At 44.7% G+C, this 20,673-nt stretch overlaps 1 protein-coding gene across 6 annotated transcripts in view; it reads left to right on the top strand.

Annotated features, from left to right (window-relative positions):
• Positions 1–20,673, top strand: part of LOC306920665 (protein kinase C-binding protein NELL1-like) — a 424,011-nt gene that overhangs the window by 20,828 nt on the left and 382,510 nt on the right. For all 6 annotated transcript variants that reach the window (XM_079497477.1, XM_079497478.1, XM_079497476.1 and 3 more), the window contains exon 3: positions 6,466–6,616. In XM_079497477.1, coding sequence (XP_079353603.1) covers positions 6,466–6,616 — 151 coding nt within the window. The remainder of the gene's footprint in view (positions 1–6,465; positions 6,617–20,673) is intronic.

The raw sequence follows: 20,673 nt of genomic DNA, 5'->3' as shown, positions 1-20,673 counted from the left end.
ACATAATAGATGACAGGACACCACTGCTTGGTGTATTGCCTGCGTGGCGGTTTTAGCATTTGTGACTCTTGGTCGCGCCTCACAGAAAGGAATGAGGCTTGAAACAGGGCCAAAATAAATCTTAGAAGAAACACAAAAAACAGGGTTCATCAAAGTTTCATAATTCTAGGTTCATCCATTTTTCAATCGCCGAAGACTCCTTGAAAATGTGAGCGGGGCTGACCTGTGTACTGGAGACCACAGCCCCGCACAGAGATGTGAGCGGGGCTGACCTGTGTACTGGAGACCACAGCCCCGCACAGAGATGTGAGCGGGGCTGACCTGTGTACTGGAGACCACAGCCCCGCACAGATGTGAGCGGGGCTGACCTGTGTACTGGCGACCACAGCCCCACGCAGAGATGTGAGCGGGGCTGACCTGTGTAGGAGCCCACAGCCCCACACAGAGATGTGAGCGGGGCTGACCTGTGTAGGAGACCACAGCCCCGCACAGAGATGTGAGCGGGGCTGACCTGTGTACTGGAGACCACAGCCCCACACAGAGATGTGACCTGTGTAGGAGCCCACAGCCCCGCACAGAGATGTGAGCGGGGCTGACCTGTGTACTGGAGACCACAGCCCCGCACAGAGATGTGACCTGTGTAGGAGCCCACAGCCCCACACAGAGATGTGAGCGGGGCTGACCTGTGTACTGGAGACCACAGCCCCACACAGAGATGTGACCTGTGTATGAGCCCACAGCCCCGCACAGAGATGTGAGCGGGGCTGACCTGTGTACTGGAGACCACAGCCCCGCACAGAGATGTGACCTGTGTAGGAGACCACAGCCCCACACAGAGATGTGAGCGGGGCTGACCTGTGTAGGAGACCACAGCCCCACACAGAGATGTGACCTGTGTAGGAGACCACAGCCCCACACAGAGATGTGAGCGGGGCTGACCTGTGTACTGGAGACCACAGCCCCGCACAGAGATGTGACCTGTGTAGGAGACCACAGCCCCACACAGAGATGTGAGCGGGGCTGACCTGTGTACTGGAGACCACAGCCCCGCACAGAGATGTGACCTGTGTAGGAGACCACAGCCCCACACAGAGATGTGAGCGGGGCTGACCTGTGTACTGGAGACCACAGCCCCGCACAGAGATGTGAGCGGGGCTGACCTGTGTTGGAGCCCACAGCCCCACACAGAGATGTGAGCGGGCTGACCTGTGTACTGGAGACCACAGCCCCGCACAGAGATGTGACCTGTGTAGGAGCCCACAGCCCCGCACAGAGATGTGACCTGTGTAGGAGCCCACAGCCCCGCACAGAGATGTGACCTGTGTAGGAGCCCACAGCCAAACACAGAGATGTGAGCGGGGCTGACCTGTGTACTGTAGACCCCCACACAGAGCACAACTCTTCTGATCTACTGTCTTTGCCTCACCCCAATACCCTCTTCTTGCCTTTTTCTATTTGATTCTTTCAGCCTGTGTTTTTCTTAGTTGCTTGCCTTTCAACACAATTTTGTCTCTGCCATTTCTTGCATGCAACACTGAGTGAAGAATCTTCATTTTTTTAATGGCACAATCTCTTCCTCAACATTTCCACGTGCAATTTCAGCCGAGGCAACTAAGGGCCATTTGAGTCGAATGTGAGAGTGAAGTTTAGTGTTGTTGCTTAGTCTTTGGGGGGAATTGCGATTATCTGGCTCACACGTGTTAGTGTTGTGTGCTTGCGTGTGCGTGTCTGTGTGTCTGCGCGTGTGCGTTTCCGTTCCAGTCCTAGTTGTGCTGCCTGGGGTTTCTACACTGCCGATGGTGCCTCTGGGGCAGCAGAAAGCAGGCTAGCTCCTCAGGGACTCTCTGCTACACACTGTGCACTAGATGGACGTAGAGATGGAGGGATAATTGGAGGGAAGGATGGATGATAAGACTTCCAGAAACCATGGCATTCTAAGCAGCACCTCTGGCTAATGCATCCCAGCCTTTTCTCTGTTTTCCTGGCCCACTGCAAATTAAAAGAGTGCTTCTCAAAACAGAGTTAGAAAGTGACAAAATGAGAATATACAGCAGCGTTATAAAGAATGAAGTGTAAAATCAAAAGGCATACTTAGAGACAGCAGGGGTGAAAATGCCAATAAATAAGTAAATATATACTATAAAAGGTTAGATTTAATAGATGATAGTATACTGACTTTGCTATTGAATAGCATAATACTCATAATACTGTATTACAGTTCTTTGACCGCTTCCCTGCCATAACCATATTTTGAGCCAGTTTGGGTAGGGTTGCCAACTGTTTCTTGAAATTAGGAATCTGGCACTCCCCTCTCTGCAGTCTATTTATGAGCAGGCTACATTAAAACGAGCTCAAAAAATCGTCAGTGATGTTACCCATGTTTTAAATGGCGAGTTTGTACTTCTGCCCTCTGGGAGAAGATACAAAGAACCAAAGTGGAAGTACATCAGATTTAAAAAATCGTTTGTACCAGCATCAACTAAGATGTTGAACGAGGCTCTGAAACAGCAGTAACTGTGTGAGGCTAGATTATCCACATCATTTGTCTAATGTTGTGTCTTCCTCTGTAATGTATTTTTGTTTGTCATTGATGTTTTATGTGTGGCTATAGCTGGGGTGAAAGCCCAAGACAAAATTTCCCTTGTGGACAATAAAGTTTACCTTGACCTTGACCTTGTCCCCATCTCATGGCTGTGCTACCTGTTATACATTATTATATTACTGATATTATGCTGTTATTTGTGCTTGGAGGTGTGTCCATGGTCAGTTTAATTAATCCACAACACAAGCGCAAGCGTCATGTAAAGTTCTCTATAACCTGCGTGAGTGATAATTCTCTGTATCAAATCTCATTTTATTCCAAGGCAATCGATGTCAGACTGCCTCTTTTCTCTCCCATGGTCAGAGAGGAAGACTCTTTGCTGTCCCATGGTCAGAGAGGAAGAGAGCATAAGATTGCACTGAGCATAACGGCCTGCGCAGCCTGCTCTTAATAATGGCATCTGGCACGATAATATTTTTTATTAATGTAACGCCCAAGCCACACCTATGCATAATGTAAGTAGCTCATGTGTCAGGCTAAGGCCGGTGGGAGCTCGGCCATGGGAGCGCCCCTAATGCCGGTGGGATCTCGGCCATGGGAGCGCCCCTTGCTAAATCTCCAAATAGTGGGTAGTGCGTCTTGGGCACAAAATAGGGCCCCAAATCTCTTTGCCAAAAATAGCCAATCTACAAGCTCCCCATGCGTTGTGAGCTTGTAGACCGGCTTTGTGTGTGTGTGCGTGCGTGCTAAAATGTGCTTTACTTTCTGGACATTGTTAGCCAGGGATAATGTGGACAGTCCGCACGCATGCGCGCGCGCGCGCGCGCGCGCGCGCGCATGCGTGCAGTAAATGTGCTTCCCTGTGACACACACACACAAACGCACACATACCCCCACACACATACACCCCCACACACACACATACACCCCCCCCCCCCCCACACACACACACATGCAATGATTCAGTGTGAGACCACTCTGCTGTGTCCAGTAAATGTGCTTCCCAGTGACATGCAAGGTCTTATTACACGTTAATGTGTCCAGTTGGTGGCCACTGCCTGCTGCTGAACACTGCCCTTGTTCCACTTTCTGTCCTCCAGATAACCTTCAGAGCAACACCGTGGTACTGGTAGTCTGTAGTGGATTTGTCTGCTTTATATGCCAGTTACAGGCCCCGCCGCATCCTTAAAGCTACCCGATTTATGGCAAAATAAATGGTTATGGCAAAACTTAACTTAGATAATAATCACTATTATGGGTCCATAAAACATTTATTCAGCTCTTTTGAATGCATCGATTGCATACACTATTCGGTGATATATTTTCTGCCTATTCGGGCCGAAACCGAATAGGCCGAAAATGCATTTACATTTTTTTTAGCCATTTTCTGCCGAATATTTTCTGCCGAATATTTTCTGCCGAATATTTTCTGCGGCCGAATATTCGGTGCATCACTAAGCAATAGTGTATTTTCTATCTAGACATACCAGTTAATCATCTGAAGCTATTTATCTTTTCTCTGGTCGACACAGAGGGGTGGATAATACAGTCTCGTGAGTCCCCAATTTTAGTGGGCATAAGTTCACTTAAAACATCAATCATCATAGATGGTAGAACCACATGAGAGCAACTCGCTAAGTTTGGAAGTGCTGCATTATTTATGGCATGAGAAGGGGAAAAATATGATGTTGGTTATCAAATAGCTGAGTGGGAACATGCCACCTCATTTTTAATGGATCCCCTTTAGTGTTTATCCCAGAGTTATTCTTATCTCTCCAGCGTTACTAAGCGTGGGGAGAGACGGTGACAGGAGAGGGATTTGGCAACATATGGAGCAGTGTATTGTCTGTAGAACTACTTGAAGCCAAGTTAGCTGTGACACCGCTGCTGTCACAAGCTGAATTTGTCGCAGTATTCCAAGTTTTAAACGCATAAATTGGTTCCAATGAGCTAGAACATGACAGTGAAGCAAAATATCTATGTTTTCTTAATTAGCCTGTCAGCCTAAATCAGCAAAGCAGAAAAACACAAATGAATGAAAAAGCCTACTGAACAGTCTAGGCTTGTTGTTTGAGAAGGTACTGTACACGTGTTGGGTCTTCACGGGGGGAAGCATGGTGCTGACGTCTTGGGTCTTCACGGGGGGAAGCATGGTGCTGGCGTCTTGGGTCTTCACGGGGGGAAGCATGGTGCTGACGTCTTGGGCCTTCACGGGGGAAGCATGGTGCTGACATCTTGGGTCTTCACGGGGGAAAGCATGGTGCTGACGTCTTGGGTCTTCACGGGGGGAAGCATGGTGCTGACGTCTTGGGTCTTCACGGGGGAAGCATGGTGCTGACGTCTTGGGTCTTCACGGGGGGAAGCATGGTGCTGACGTCTTGGGTCTTCACGGGGGGAAGCATGGTGCTGACGTCTTGGGTCTTCACGGGGGGAAGCATGGTGCTGACGGTTTGGGTCTTCACGGGGGGAAGCATGGTGCTGACGTCTTGGGTCTTCACGGGGGGAAGCATGGTGCTGACGTCTTGGGTCTTCACGGGGGGAAGCATGGTGCTGACGTCTTGGGTCTTCACGGGGGGAAGCATGGTGCTGACGTCTTGGGTCTGCACGGGGGGAAGCATGGTGCTGACGTCTTGGGTCTTCACGGGGGAAAGCATGGTGCTGACGTCTTGGGTCTTCACGGGGGAAAGCATGGTGCTGACGTCTTGGGTCTTCACGGGGGAAAGCATGGTGCTGACGTCTTGGGTCTTCACGGGGGAAAGCATGGTGCTGACGTCTTGGGTCTTCACGGGGGAAAGCATGGCGCTGGCGTCTTGGGGCTTCACGGGGGAAAGCATGGTGCTGACGTCTTGGGTCTTCACGGGGGAAAGCATGGTGCTGACGTAAGCATGGTGCTGACGTCTTGGGTCTGCACGGGGGGAAGCATGGTGCTGACGTGTTCCTGTGCCGACCTCCTGGTTTGAAGGCGTGATCCATTAATGGACTCGGTAGTCGGTAGGCTCTCGTCAGCCAGCCACTGTGTGTGTGTGTGTGTGTGTGTGTGTGTGTGTGTGTGTGTGTGTGTGTGTGTGTGTGTGTGTGTGTGGGGGGTCAGTGGAATGTCACTTCACTGACTGGGAGTGTGACAGCAGGGAGGCCGAGTCCAAGGGCAGACAGGCCACTGTTTCCCTGGGGAGAATTAAATGCCCTCACACTGAGGCGGGCAAGCGGCCCACTCCTCTGTCTTACAGCTGGACGCACTGGACCAGGTGTCCCACTCACAGTGCCTGGCCTTTGTGCTCGGGGCACAGATAACATGCATATTGATCAAAATACACACATGCATGCTTGGACCCGTGTGTGCGTGTGTGCAGGTTAAAGCATGCATGTGTGTATTTTGAGCAATATGCATGTTATACACACACACACACACACACACACACACACACACACACACACGCACACACACACACACACACACACAGGTACCGCTGTACCTTTCCTCTGCAGTTGTGGCACAGAGCCATGTAGTGAGTGCATTGCCGTGGGGAGTGTGGACACGCACGTCGCACACACAGGCAATATAAACATGCAAGTACACAAACACATATGCATACACACGCTAGCACAGTATGACTGTGCATTGATCTACATGTCTCTTGAATTATGTTGGTGACAGCATTTTAAAAGTAGGTTATTATTATCATTACATAAACTGCCAGAATGCTGAAAAAAGGATTTATGGTGTTAAATATGTGTTTTCACCCGGTGTCTCATCGCATCTCAACACTTCTGCTGGCTCAGGCAAGTCGCCAGCTTTAGAGGCTTGACGGCATATCGCCCGACGCCCTGCAGACTCGGCTTAACGTGACCTCCTGATTCGCTTTAAAATTCTTATGTCTTGTTCTTTTTTTGTGTTGTCGTTTCTCCTCTTCTGGCTTCTTCAGATGTGGGGAGAGCTGTGCACGCTCCAGCACACATCACAGAGAAGGTTGTGGAGGTGTTTAGGAGTAAAAATGAGTTCACCTTCTTGGCCTCCATCCAGCAGAAGTCGGCCACGTCGGGAGTCATATTCTCCATCCACGAGTCGGAACACAGGTAACGCATCTAATACTTTTTCTTTTATTGAAGCCAGTCTCATGCCTGAGACATCTGCAGGTGAATTTTCAGCTTACAATTTCCGATTGCCCTGCCCACAGCATGTCTGTGAATGAGTGGGTGGGGAGAAGGGGAGAGAAGTTGTTGGAGAGCAGAATGCAGGACTTCTGCCTGTATTCTTTGGACAACCTGAGCAGCTATTCAGGAACTTGAGATTGACTGAACTCAACAAGGACTATTGAAAGGAAGAAGGGGATTTTGAAGTGCTGCTGAAGTTAAAACATGTGAATAAATAGCACATTTGGAATAGAAATGAAGGCACGCTGAAAGAAGGCTACTGTAATTTAACACATCCCTATAATTCATGTTTTTATATGCCTCTATAAAACAATATGGAGAGAGAGAGGCGAACATGGGGTAATGTCCAAGCGCCGCCCCGGTGCAGCGCCAGAGTTCATGTGCACTGATCGGCGGCTGTTGAATTAAGAGATTGTTTTTGTAATGTATTTTTTACTGCGGCCTACTGTATGGTTTTATTTATCTACAGCTTTGTGAAAGCATTGGAATCCTCCTCAGAGCTGCTGCCCTTTTAGTGGCTACACTGATGTGGTACGCTCTGTCTACACTGATGTGGTACGCTCTGTCTACACTGATGTGGTACGCTCTGTCTACACTGATGTGGTACGCTCTGTCGCTCTCTGTGGCTACACTGATGTGGTACGCTCTGTCTTAGTGGCTACACTGATGTGGTACGCTCTGTCTACACTGATGTGGTACGCTCTGTCGCTCTCTGTGGCTACACTGATGTGGTACGCTCTGTCTTAGTGGCTACACTGATGTGGTACGCTCTGTCTTAGTGGCTACACTGATGTGGTACGCTCTGTCTTAGTGGCTACACTGATGTGGTACGCTCTGTCTTAGTGGCTACACTGATGTGGTACGCTCTGTCTTAGTGGCTACACTGATGTGGTACGCTCTGTCGCTCTCTGTGGCTACACTGATGTGGTACGCTCTGTCTACACTGATGTGGTACACTCTGTCGCTCTCTGTGGCTACACTGATGTGGTACGCTCTGTCTACACTGATGTGGTACGCTCTGTCTACACTGATGTGGTACGCTCTGTCTACACTGATGTGGTACGCTCTGTCGCTCTCTGTGGCTACACTGATGTGGTACGCTCTGTCGCTCTCTGTGGCTACACTGATGTGGTACGCTCTGTCGCTCTCTGTGGCTACACTGATGTGGTACGCTCTGTCGCTCTCTGTGGCTACACTGATGTGGTACGCTCTGTCTTAGTGGCTACACTGATGTGGTACGCTCTGTCTACACTGATGTGGTACGCTCTGTCGCTCTCTGTGGCTACACTGATGTGGTACGCTCTGTCTACACTGATGTGGTACGCTCTGTCTACACTGATGTGGTGCGCTCTGTCGCTCTCTGTGGCTACACTGATGTGGTACGCTCTGTCTACACTGATGTGGTACGCTCTGTCTACACTGATGTGGTACGCTCTGTCGCTCTCTGTGGCTACACTGATGTGGTACGCTCTGTCTACACTGATGTGGTACGCTCTGTCTACACTGATGTGGTACGCTCTGTCTACACTGATGTGGTACGCTCTGTCGCTCTCTGTGTCTACACTGATGTGGTACGCTCTGTCTACACTGATGTGGTACGCTCTGTCTACACTGATGTGGTACGCTCTGTCTACACTGATGTGGTACGCTCTGTCTACACTGATGTGGTACGCTCTGTCGCTCTCTGTGGCTACACTGATGTGGTACGCTCTGTCGCTCTCTGTGGCTACACTGATGTGGTACGCTCTGTCTACACTGATGTGGTACGCTCTGTCTACACTGATGTGGTACGCTCTGTCTACACTGATGTGGTACGCTCTGTCTACACTGATGTGGTACGCTCTGTCTACACTGATGTGGTACGCTCTGTCTACACTGATGTGGTACGCTCTGTCTACACTGATGTGGTACGCTCTGTCGCTCTCTGTGGCTACACTGATGTGGTACGCTCTGTCGCTCTCTCAATATTACATCAAAAGACTTTGCCTGCAGCATACTGCAAATAGCGGCCTGGTTCCTTTTAAACACCGTGACCCGGGGTCCAAATAGATTTAGCATATTAACGCCTGGACTACTATTTGGAAAAATACAGTAGGCCTACTCGTCCTTGGCAGCCTACAGTCCTATTTGAAGTATACTTGTCCTTGGCAGCCTACGGACCGTCCTATTTGAAGTATACTTGTCCTTGGCAGTCTACGGTCCTATTTGAAGTATTCTTGTCCTTGGCAGGGAATGACTATTACTGCCGCTAGGTGGTAGCATAAGCACACGTAACGTACAGTATGCCACACGTTCGCTCTCTGTTTTATTTCCGGGTTATTCGGGAGGGCTGTTGTTGTGAGCACAGTCACCGTTAGCAGTAGCTCAGACCCCTTAGCTATCATTACAAACAGTTACATGTGCTCAGCGATGTGACACAAACTCACAAATGATTTACAATCGCCGGGATGTGTGATGGCTCACCACTTAGAGTATATATGAATAGAGACGGCACCCGGAGGAAACCCTGAGGCGAAATGGACATAGTGGCCGAATTTGGTATTGCAGTGCTGGGCCAAACTCATGAACACGCTGGTCCGTTGACTGTCATTGTGCACGTTCATGATGACACGTGCACGCTGTTTCATACGTGAACGCCGCTGTTTCATACGTGAACGCGTGCAATGATAGTCAACGGCCAGCGCGTTCATGAGTTTGGGGAAAATCCATCCCAGAATGCACTCTGTTCCTACACGGAAGGAGGAGTGAAATCGCCTCATGCGCTTTTGAGCAACTTAATGCAAGTGGATGGGAGAAGATATCCGGTGCCGTCTCTATTCATATATACTCTAAGGCTCACCATGGACAGTGCTTGAAGCTTTAGAGATACAGCGCTTTGAAAATCCTGTTATAATGGAGGCTCAATGGAGCTAGATTTAAAAATCCCATAGCTGGTGGGGACGGAGGCTCTCCATAGTAACCGGAGCAGTGCTAAAAGGTAAATTGACGGTCGCCGCTTTCATATATGGAGTATACGGTTGTCTACGAGCATGTACTTAGTTAGTACCTTTAGCTTTAGCTACGACTATAAATGTAGAAAAAGTTAAATATATGAAATTTAAAATGGAAAAAGGCAAGTCCAGCCTCATCCAAAGATATTTTTTAAAGCTAAAATAAATTATAAATAAAATGCTTCTGGCTAAACCGCCTAACTCCATTGGATCCTCAAGCTGTCCGTCAAACCACCTAACTCCAACTATGGAGAGGGTATTTCCATCATTATTGTAATAAAGTAAAAATAAATAAAAATAAAACATTAATTGTCCAAAACCTCTTAATCGTTTACCCGCCAGGAACATAGGAATATTAACACGTAGAATCTTGTAGCCTGCCACAAACGGAAAAGCCGTTTTAACAGCGATGTATTCATTAATGCATGTTTTAATACGATCGTATCGAAATCTACCGTCCGTTAGCTTTGTTATGCTTCTGACACAATGGGCGCGGCCATTTTGAAAATGCGCGCGCATCCACTAACATTGCCGGCTCTGTTTTCAGACGGCTTTATCTCACAGAAGCGACATTGCAGAGGACGCTTTGTCCCAGACAAGCGTTTTCAACGGCCTGTAGCAGGCGCTGTGATACTCGCGGTCCACTTTTTCCACCACCGACCGAGAGAACGAGCACCAGCTTCGTCAACACACACGGAATGGTTTCATAGTAAAATGCGATACGGATATTTGGCTCTTCAAAGTAAGTGTCACGCGTGATTAAACCATGGCAATACGCAATCGAGGGATTAATTAATGGCGGCAGGCTAAGAGTTAACCTCCTGGAGCTGCATTTGGGTAAAGTGATGATAATATAAGAACACATTGAGCTGTATTTGGGTAAAGTGATGATAATATAAGAACACATTGAGCTGTATTTGGGTAAAGTGATGATAATATAAGAACACATTGAGCTGTATTTGGGTAAAGTGATGATAATATAAGGACACATTGAGCTGTATTTGGGTAAAGTGATGATAATATAAGAACACATTGAACTGTATTTGGGTAAAGTGATGATAATATAAGGACACATTGAGCTGCATTTGGGTAAAGTGGTGATAATATAAGGACACATTGAGCTGTATTTGGGTAAAGTGATGATAATATAAGGACACATTGAGCTGTATTTGGGTAAAGTGATGATAATATAAGAACACATTGAGCTGCATTTGGGTAAAGTGGTGATAATATAAGGACACATTGAGCTGTATTTGGGTAAAGTGATGATAATATAAGAACACATTGAGCTGCATTTGGGTAAAGTGATGATAATATAAGGACACATTGAGCTGTATTTGGGTAAAGTGGTGATAATATAAGGACACATTGAGCTGTATTTGGGTAAAGTGGTGATAATATAAGGACACATTGAGCTGTATTTGGGTAAAGTGGTGATAATATAAGGACACATTGAGCTGTATTTGGGTAAAGTGGTGATAATATAAGGACACATTGAGCTGCATTTGGGTAAAGTGGTGATAATATAAGGACACATTGAGCTGTATTTGGGTAAAGTGGTGATAATATAAGGACACATTGAGCTGTATTTGGGTAAAGTGATGATAATATAAGAACACATTGAGCTGTATTTGGGTAAAGTGGTGATAATATAAGAACACATTGAGCTGTATTTGGGTAAAGTGATGATAATATAAGAACACATTGAGCTGCATTTGGGTAAAGTGATGATAATATAAGGACACATTGAGCTGTATTTGGGTAAAGTGGTGATAATATAAGAACACATTGAGCTGTATTTGGATAAAGTGGTGATAATATAAGAACACATTGAGCTGTATTTGGGTAAAGTGATGATAATATAAGAACACATTGAGCTGCATTTGGGTAAAGTGATGATAATATAAGAACACATTGAGCTGTATTTGGGTAAAGTGATGATAATATAAGGACACATTGAGCTGCATTTGGGTAAAGTGATGATAATATAAGAACACATTGAGCTGCATTTGGGTAAAGTGATGATAATATAAGGACACATTGAGCTGTATTTGGGTAAAGTGGTGATAATATAAGAACACATTGAGCTGTATTTGGATAAAGTGGTGATAATATAAGAACACATTGAGCTGTATTTGGGTAAAGTGATGATAATATAAGAACACATTGAGCTGCATTTGGGTAAAGTGATGATAATGTAAGAACACATTGAGCTGTATTTGGGTAAAGTGATGATAATATAAGAACACATTGAGCTGCATTTGGGTAAAGTGATGATAATATAAGAACACATTGAGCTGCATTTGGGTAAAGTGATGATAATATAAGAACACATTGAGCTGCATTTGGGTAAAGTGATGATAATATAAGAACACATTGAGCTGCATTTGGGTAAAGTGATGATAATATAAGAACACATTGAGCTGCATTTGGATAAAGTGATGATAATATAAGAACACATTGAGCTGCATTTGGGTAAAGTGATGATAATGTAAGAACACATTGAGCTGTATTTGGGTAAAGTGATGATAATATAAGAACACATTGAGCTGCATTTGGGTAAAGTGATGATAATATAAGAACACATTGAGCTGTATTTGGATAAAGTGGTGATAATATAAGAACACATTGAGCTGCATTTGGGTAAAGTGGTGATAATATAAGAACACATTGAGCTGTATTTGGGTAAAGTGGTGATAATATAAGAACACATTGAGCTGTATTTGGATAAAGTGGTGATAATATAAGAACACATTGAGCTGCATTTGGGTAAAGTGGTGATAATATAAGAACACATTGAGCTGCATTTGGGTAAAGTGGTGATAATATAAGAACACATTGAGCTGCATTTGGGTAAAGTGGTGATAATATAAGAACACATTGAGCTGCATTTGGGTAAAGTGGTGATAATATAAGAACACATTGAGCTGCATTTGGGTAAAGTGGTGATAATATAAGAACACATTGAGCTGTATTTGGGTAAAGTGGTGATAATATAAGGACACATTGAGCTGCATTTGGGTAAAGTGATGATAATATAAGAACACATTGAGCTGTATTTGGGTAAAGTGATGATAATATAAGAACACATTGAGCTGTATTTGGGTAAAGTGATGATAATATAAGAACACATTGAGCTGCATTTGGGTAAAGTGATGATAATATAAGAACACATTGAGCTGTATTTGGGTAAAGTGATGATAATATAAGAACACATTGAGCTGTATTTGGGTAAAGTGATGATAATATAAGAACACATTGAGCTGCATTTGGGTAAAGTGATGATAATATAAGAACACATTCAAGTATCTGATAATGTATAAATTCACCATACCAATTTTCATGAGACAGTATTGTGGTTTTCTAAAAACATGATTTTGAAGAATATGTCATATGGCAGGCAGCCAAGTCTATGGGATTTGAGGATAATACAACGTTTGTTTAGAGCACTTTAGAGAGCACTTTACAGCCAGCCAAGTCTATCCACTTTAATGTTTGTTTAGGGCACTAAATGATGACATAAGATTTCACGTGGCTGATATAAATACTGTTGGCACCCCTCACTTCACAGTGTGAAACACAAAAAGTGTGCTCGACAACAGATATATCACTTCCCACCCGTGTGAAGTGAGGGGCACTCTTATCATTATACATCATCATACATCATCTCATGAACAACTGAATTTATGTGATTGGTTAGCCGATTTGCTCGTTTACATATGACTTAAATCTTCCCTTCATTGTCAATGGCATTTAATGTTTGTGTTGCCACAAATGTACGTCATATTTTAGGGACATGTGACCACATAAGGACGTCCTGGGCACAATTGTTAATTAGAAAGTTGGCAGTAAATGCATTAAATCCCAGTTTATAGGCATTTTAGCTCCCGATAGCCATCGTGGTTTTTAGCACACCCAATAGTAACAGAATCCATTGAAAAATATCATATCAATTATTTGGGTTTTTAACCAATAACTATCTAATATTTGAATCGGTGCAAACAGACCACTTGCGGGGGCGCCCAACTCGTTTGCACAGCTTTTTGAAAACCTTATACCCATACCTAACACCACGCCAAAAGTCTTTACAAGTTCGAAGCTAGCCTAAAAAAAAGAGTTGGTTGTCACCTGGACTTGGTCTCTTAGTCACACCACAGTGTGCCTCTGCACACAGTCAGTTAGTTACTGCACACAAGGGAACCACTGGAATAAATGCAGAGGACACTTTCCAGATACTGTAGTCAACTATCAGTGAAACGTTCCGTTTTCCCTTCCCCAAACCTGAATGTGTAATGTCTCTGGAGACGTGGGTTATCTTTAAATGAGCACAATGAGCTGTCCCACAACACACACACAATAACCGCCTCGTCTGTCTCCCCTCCTTGCTTGGCCTAATTTGACCTTTTGAGTATCATTGTGTGCACATCGATAACGTCCTACTTCTTCAAATGGATTTGAATGGATTGAATATGTTGTCCTACTACTGCTCTTTGTACAGCAGAGAGCATCACATACTGTACACTGTGTTAAACCACACAAATACATGGCGTCATTTATAAAAGGGCAGGCTGCAATGCATTGATTTTCACTCTCCTCTGAAGGTAAAAGTGTTGTGGAGGCTAACACTGTGTGTGTGTGTGTGTGTGTGTGTGTGTGTGTGTGTGTGTGTGTGTGTGTGTGTGTGTGTGTGTGTGTGTGTGTGTGTGTGTGTGTGTGTGTGTGTGTGTGTGTGTGTGTGTGTGTGTGTGTGTGTGTGTGTGTGTGTGTGTTGCTGAGTACCTTCAGTGACCTTGAAATGTCTCACCTCACTTTACTCCACGTGTTTCTCTCTCTTTTTCTTGATCTCTCTCTCTCTCTCTGTGTCTCTTGTGCAGAGTTGCACACACACACACACACACACACACACTCTCGTTACCTGCGGGCCTAATTGTTGCACAGCAGGCTGGCCAAACAACAGTGTGTCTAAATGGAGCCAACTGACTGTAATCTCCTCCTCCAGGCTGGAAGACAGAATGACACGCTACGCGCAGCATATTGAGCTCTCTGGAGCAAAAGTACTGTAGCTTTAAAGGGCCGTTCAACGCCAACCATGCTCACATTCTCCTGCAAGTGGAATTGGACAATTTTTAATTGTTGAATCCTGTGTTACTTGTCGCCATAAAATGTGACCAGATTTGACTGAGAGCCTCAGCCTGCCATCGCGCAAACTCCAGCTTTTCACCAGAAGATATATATATATATTTTTTTTTAAATGAGTTAATAGCACAGGCAGACTCTTCACATACTAGAGCATGTCTGAAATAAGTGTCAGAGCTGAAATCGACATGTAAATATGAAATAAATGCTTACACATGTAGCTAGGTGTAATGTTGGAGACCACAGAAGTGAACCTAACCAATATGTAAATTTGAAACTATGATTCCCTGCTTTCATATGACATAAAGAACGAAAATTCAAAAAAGTCCAATGGCAGCAGTAGGGACTCTGTTCTAAAAGATTCCTTGTGATGATGCATTTTGGATTCTAACTGCTTTTCTGTTAAATACTTTGAAAATGTAATGGGAAAATATTAATTATAATCTGTTTTCAAGAACAGCTGGATACCTTTAACATAGTCAATTGTACAGCACTGCATGCCCACGATCAATCTCATACTAATTAGTTATACCCTGTATTCAGCAATGCACAGGGTAAAGACCACTCTATCAGCATCAGTGTGAGCAGCAGTAATACCAAGCAGGGATGAGTAGTGCAAACTTCCAGTTTAAATAACCGGTCTGAGAATGAAATGAGCATGTCTGTGCCAAGTGCGACACTCATGTGATGCTATACAGTAGGCATTTGTTTGTGTGAGAGATACAGTTTACATAACACTTATCCACTTGTGAACCTTAGATTTTTAGTTCTTTCAGTGACCTTTTGCCTCTTTCTTTTTTTTTTACTGGATTTGTACTGAACTGTACTGGGTTGGAGTAGCTGGTTTTGAGTGTTTTCGGCTGGCTGTGATATCTTACTGCTGTGATCTCTGGGGAATGACTGGTCGGTCTGAGTGGAATGAAATCGGCAGTGCCTGTGACCTTCGTCTGGCCTGGAACAGTTGTTTGGCTGTCGGATACAGTTCAGGATAATGCACGCTCATCCAAAAACAAATGGGTGCACCTGTTGTACCTGACGAAGACGGCATAGGTCAAGACGTTGTACAGATCATCAATATTGTGGGAGCATCTAAAAAGGGTGTGTGGGTAATCCTTTGTTTTTTCTTCTTTGCGTTTGGCTGTCCCTGCTTTTGGCTTAGCTTGCATGTGCATGAGACACAAGATTGTCTCCCCAGTCAACAGACATTACTTTGGATTACTACTATTACCAGATTAATCGCCCAGGACGAAGTTCTTTGTCCTTTCTATTAGTAACGCACGACGCTCAGGACGAAGTATTGTCCTAAAGACGAAGTTTATTGATACGAGAACAGATCGCCTGGCTGTATAGCCCAGGCGCGCCTGCTGGGCTCTCCTCGGTGACGCGCAAGACTGAGACGTCATCAAAAAACTCCCTCCTCTGTTTAGCTGATAAACGAAAATCTTAAAACGTTCATAAATCGCGATCTAAATCATCCCGTCTTTTTCTGAAAAAAGATCCTGTGTTAGACGGCGCTCTGCGGTCCAGTCGCTAGTCTCGATAGATTTATTCTTGTCTCCCGTTGTTGTCGATCGATTCTAAAGTGCTGTGGCTATTGTTAGCTGCTACACAACATCATGAACTTCCGGCCGGTCCGTCCGGAAAAGGCGTCCGTGTTTATAAATCGACTGGGCGCATGAATGTAATGGATTAAACAGTAAAATAATGTATCCATTAAAAGTTCATTTATCAATTTGTACTGTTACATAACACTCAAATCAAATTAACACAGAGATTTCACTTTGTACCTGAACAATTTTTTTTGGATCAAAGTTTCTTTATTAATTGTTCAAGTCACATGAGTCAAAAATAGCATACCAGACAAAAGCCGACATGTCATTACACACAGAGGGCCTTATATCTTCCGTTACTAGCATTATGCACTAGAACATACTTGGGCAACTGGTGGCTTCGGGGGTCACCGCAGATTCATATCGTAATAGTGATAATAGTACTGATTTTCAGCTGTTACAATTCCAAACATGACCGGCGTCTATATTAGTAGCTTAATGGCTATAGTATTCAAATGTATTGCATTTTTTATGTCCAATGTATTTGTATTTAAATTCATGAAGTTAACATAAGCATAACTAAATGCATTTGAAATTAAATATTACACTTTTAAGAATTCCAATTGAAAATTTGCAAAAAATTATAATTCAGGATTTCAATTCAAATATAGCAAAAATAGCAGATCTACAAGCTCAATACACATCGGACTGCGATGCGTTTTGAGCTTGTAGATCGTCTATTTTTGCTCCGACCTGTAAATGCAATGTGGCTCTCTGGAGTGAGTGTGGAAATATAGTCAAGTTGCCCACCCCTGCTCTAGAACATATTTTAGCATGTTGTGCATGCACTATCATCTTCCCACGCGTCTAGATACCACAGTGCAATGCGCCGAGTTTGCACGTGGAGGTGTTGCACGTGGAGGTGTTGAGGCACAAAGCTAACGTTTCACCAGTGTCTCAATGAAATGATTACCTGCAATAGCTTTGCACCAAAGAGGTCCAGGTGTTATTTTGTGCAAAAGTGCATTATTGGCTATTTCCCCTAATATAAGCCCTCAATGGGGGTGGGTTTTTATGCTAATTCGCTTATTTCCATCGACATAAGTAGTAAAGTGTGCCACTTGGGATACTATTTACATTATGAAGAGAGCATATATACAAAAAAATGATTTTTGAGCGATGGAAATAAGCGAATTAGCACAACACCCCAATGCCCTATTCAATGCAATGCAATTCAATTCAATTCATTGAGGGCTTATGGTAGGGGGAAATAGCCAATAATGCACTTTTGCACAAAATAACACCTGGACCTCTTTGGTGCGGACGTAACAACTACAAATAAAGTTAAGAAATCGTTCTGGCATGGAATTCTCCTTCAACAGGTTCCGTCTATCCGACGTGCCCACACGTCATAAGCAATCCAACCAACGGGTTGCAATGACGTGTGTACACGTCCTAGGGTGTGTACACGACACGTCCTAGCGCATCTTCAATGATATCAAACGAGAGAAGAATATTCATTTTTTTTTTGAGTTGGACTCCAAGGCCACCATATGCTTTGCTTTTCGTTCATGCGCGGTCCGGTCCGGTCACTTCCCTGTTTTACAGAGTAAAAGCGGCCATGTCTTCCCGGCACCCCAGAGCGCTGATTGTGTTAAGAGCGAACACGTTGCATTATGAAGTAGGGGGGTGGGGCGACAACTGGGGTCGGGGGGATATGACACTCCACTGCCGCTCCGTGCCGCGGCAGTGTCGGTCCGTGCGGCGGCCGCTGTTCAAGACGCGGCAACTGCCAATAACAGCCGCAGCAGTGTACCATGGCTCCCGACATGCGTTGCCAGTTAAAAATCACCCGTGGCTTCCCTGTGAGCCTGGTTAGTTGTTGTCAGCAGTTGGCGGCGGCGACGCCGCGGCTGACGCCGGTGCTGGAAAATGCACTCGCTCTCTCTCTCTGGATCCGACTGATCCGATTCACACTGAGCTAAATGGACACCCATTAAACTACAGTCTAATCTATTAGAGATGTGTGGATGGGCTTCTTCCTCACCCTAATCCAACTGTACACATTAATCATCTCTCCGCCATCCGGCTCAATGCATTACGTTATGCTATTTATAGACCCGCACCAACCGAATCATCCGCATGTCAAATAAATGTAATTTTATTTGTGTATATATATATTCCCCGACGTTGGCTTTCAGCTCTGTGAGATCACAGATATTGTTTTATGGATATTTGGGGCGCCCAACAGTTTTCTTTTTTTCATATCTGTTGTAATTTGTGTCATCGACAGCAGTTAATAGGTTTTTTGTTGTTTTATCTTTCTTTCAATGGAGATCCCCTCTGGGACATATTCTCCTATTCCAGTCAGCAGATAGTTGGCAAACATGTATCGAGGTTGTATCTCTTCTCAAGGCAACCTCATTTGCATGTCTTTCCTTTAAAGAGAGAGAAGCTGCTCATGTTTTAAAGTTTCAGACATTATTTACATGTAAGGATGGTTGTTCATGTATTTAGCAAAAACTCGGAGCTCTCATGCTAAATGCCAACCTGGGCAACCAGACGTGCGCGTGCGTGTGTGCGTGTGTGCGTGTGTGTGTGTGTGTGTGTGTGTGTGTGCGTGTGTGCGTGTGTGTGTGTGTGTGTGTGTGTGTGTGTGTGTGTGTGTGTGTGTGTGTGTGTGTGTGTGTGTGTGTGTGTGTGTGTGTGTGTGTGTGTGTGTGTGTGTGTGTGTGTGTGTGTGTGTGTGTGTGTGTGTGTGTGTGTGTGTGTGTGTCCACGTAACTCGAGAAGCGTTCACCCCACCGACTTCGATACACACCCCCACAGGGAGCGCAGTGCCCGGTGTCGAGTCGGTCGAACCGCCACAAAAGGCCTCTGCCTGGGCTCTGGACACCTGCCCAGTGTCCATATATGGAGCTGGCCTGTTCTGACATCATTCTGGCATCTGCATAGACTCCATATTTGGGCATGCCTGACAAAGAAATCCATATATGAGCATAAAAGGGACACAGACATAATCACTGAGTGGGGCATTCATTTCCAACATGCATCGTTCCAAGTAGGCCAGTGCCCAACGGGCACTGCTCTAGTATATCAATTGATATTAATGTATTTGTGCATTCAATTTCCACATTGACATGCATGGGGAAATGCGAAAACTCACATAAAAAAAGAATCGTAAAATATCGTAAAATAAAATCATATTTTTCCCTGTATTCCTTGGGTCATGATGCATCTCCCCATATATTTTCTGTCAGAATCGATTTTCCGCCATTTAGAATTTTCTCAAAACACACGTTTCCTCCTACAGATTTTGTCCAAATCTCACAGAAGTCGGTACACATGATCTCCGGACCTATCCGATTAAAACATCACAGGCAGAATTTTGATAGTCCGTATCGTTCGGCCGTAATTGTCGTCCAAAGTTAGTGGGAGGGGCTATTTGGCAAAAAATCACACCTGTGTGAAGTGAGGGGCGCTCTTATCATCTTACAACATGATGATGTAAAACAAACATTGGGACAAAACAAACATTAAACCTGTATATAGGAGGGCTCAAAAATATAGTGTTGTGATGTCAGAACAGGCCAGCTCCATATATGGACTTTTATGGTTGTTCTGGACAACCGTGGGTCCAACCGACTAGATACCGGGCACTGCACTCCCTGTGGGGCGAACGGTTCTCGAGTTACGTGGATTACAGACGTACACACACACGTACAGAGACTTAGTTATTATTAATTACTTTATTATACATGTATTTTTTCCCAAATACTGTATGTATTTTGATCTCAGAAAGTGTGAAAATCCTTTTCAAAACATCCAATTGTTTTGGGTCAATCTAAGAAGTCATGCCTCATATTGTAGCTCTGATCATCAACTTTCATATGAAGTGAAAACAACAAAAAAACCTAACATTATCAATGACCATCTAGTTGCTGCCTTTACAATAACCTTTTCATTTTTGTTTGACTTTTCAGCTCCACATTTTGTTTGGACTTTTGCTTTTGCTTTTTACCGTATTTCCTTGGATGGTTGTATTCATTATGGCTGAAAGCCATCGTTGTGTCTGTTTGGAGGCGTACAGTGTGAGTATAATTAAATTGGGAGACGGAGTGAGCTGTGTCAGGCTCCACTCCACCATGAGCCTGGACTTGTCGCTATCCCTCAGAGGCCCCTCTTTGCAGGGCAGGCCCTGTTGAAGCCCTCCCTCAGCATGTGCCCATTCTCTCCTATTCTAATGTATCCCCTTTGCATTCAGAAGACTAAAGGAACAAGCTAGCTCTACCGCTTGGCCAAA

This window comes from Electrona antarctica (assembly GCF_951216825.1).
Source record: "Electrona antarctica genome assembly, chromosome: 3".
Lineage (NCBI taxonomy): Eukaryota > Metazoa > Chordata > Actinopteri > Myctophiformes > Myctophidae > Electrona > Electrona antarctica.
This window is presented reverse-complemented; position numbering and strand designations above follow the sequence as displayed.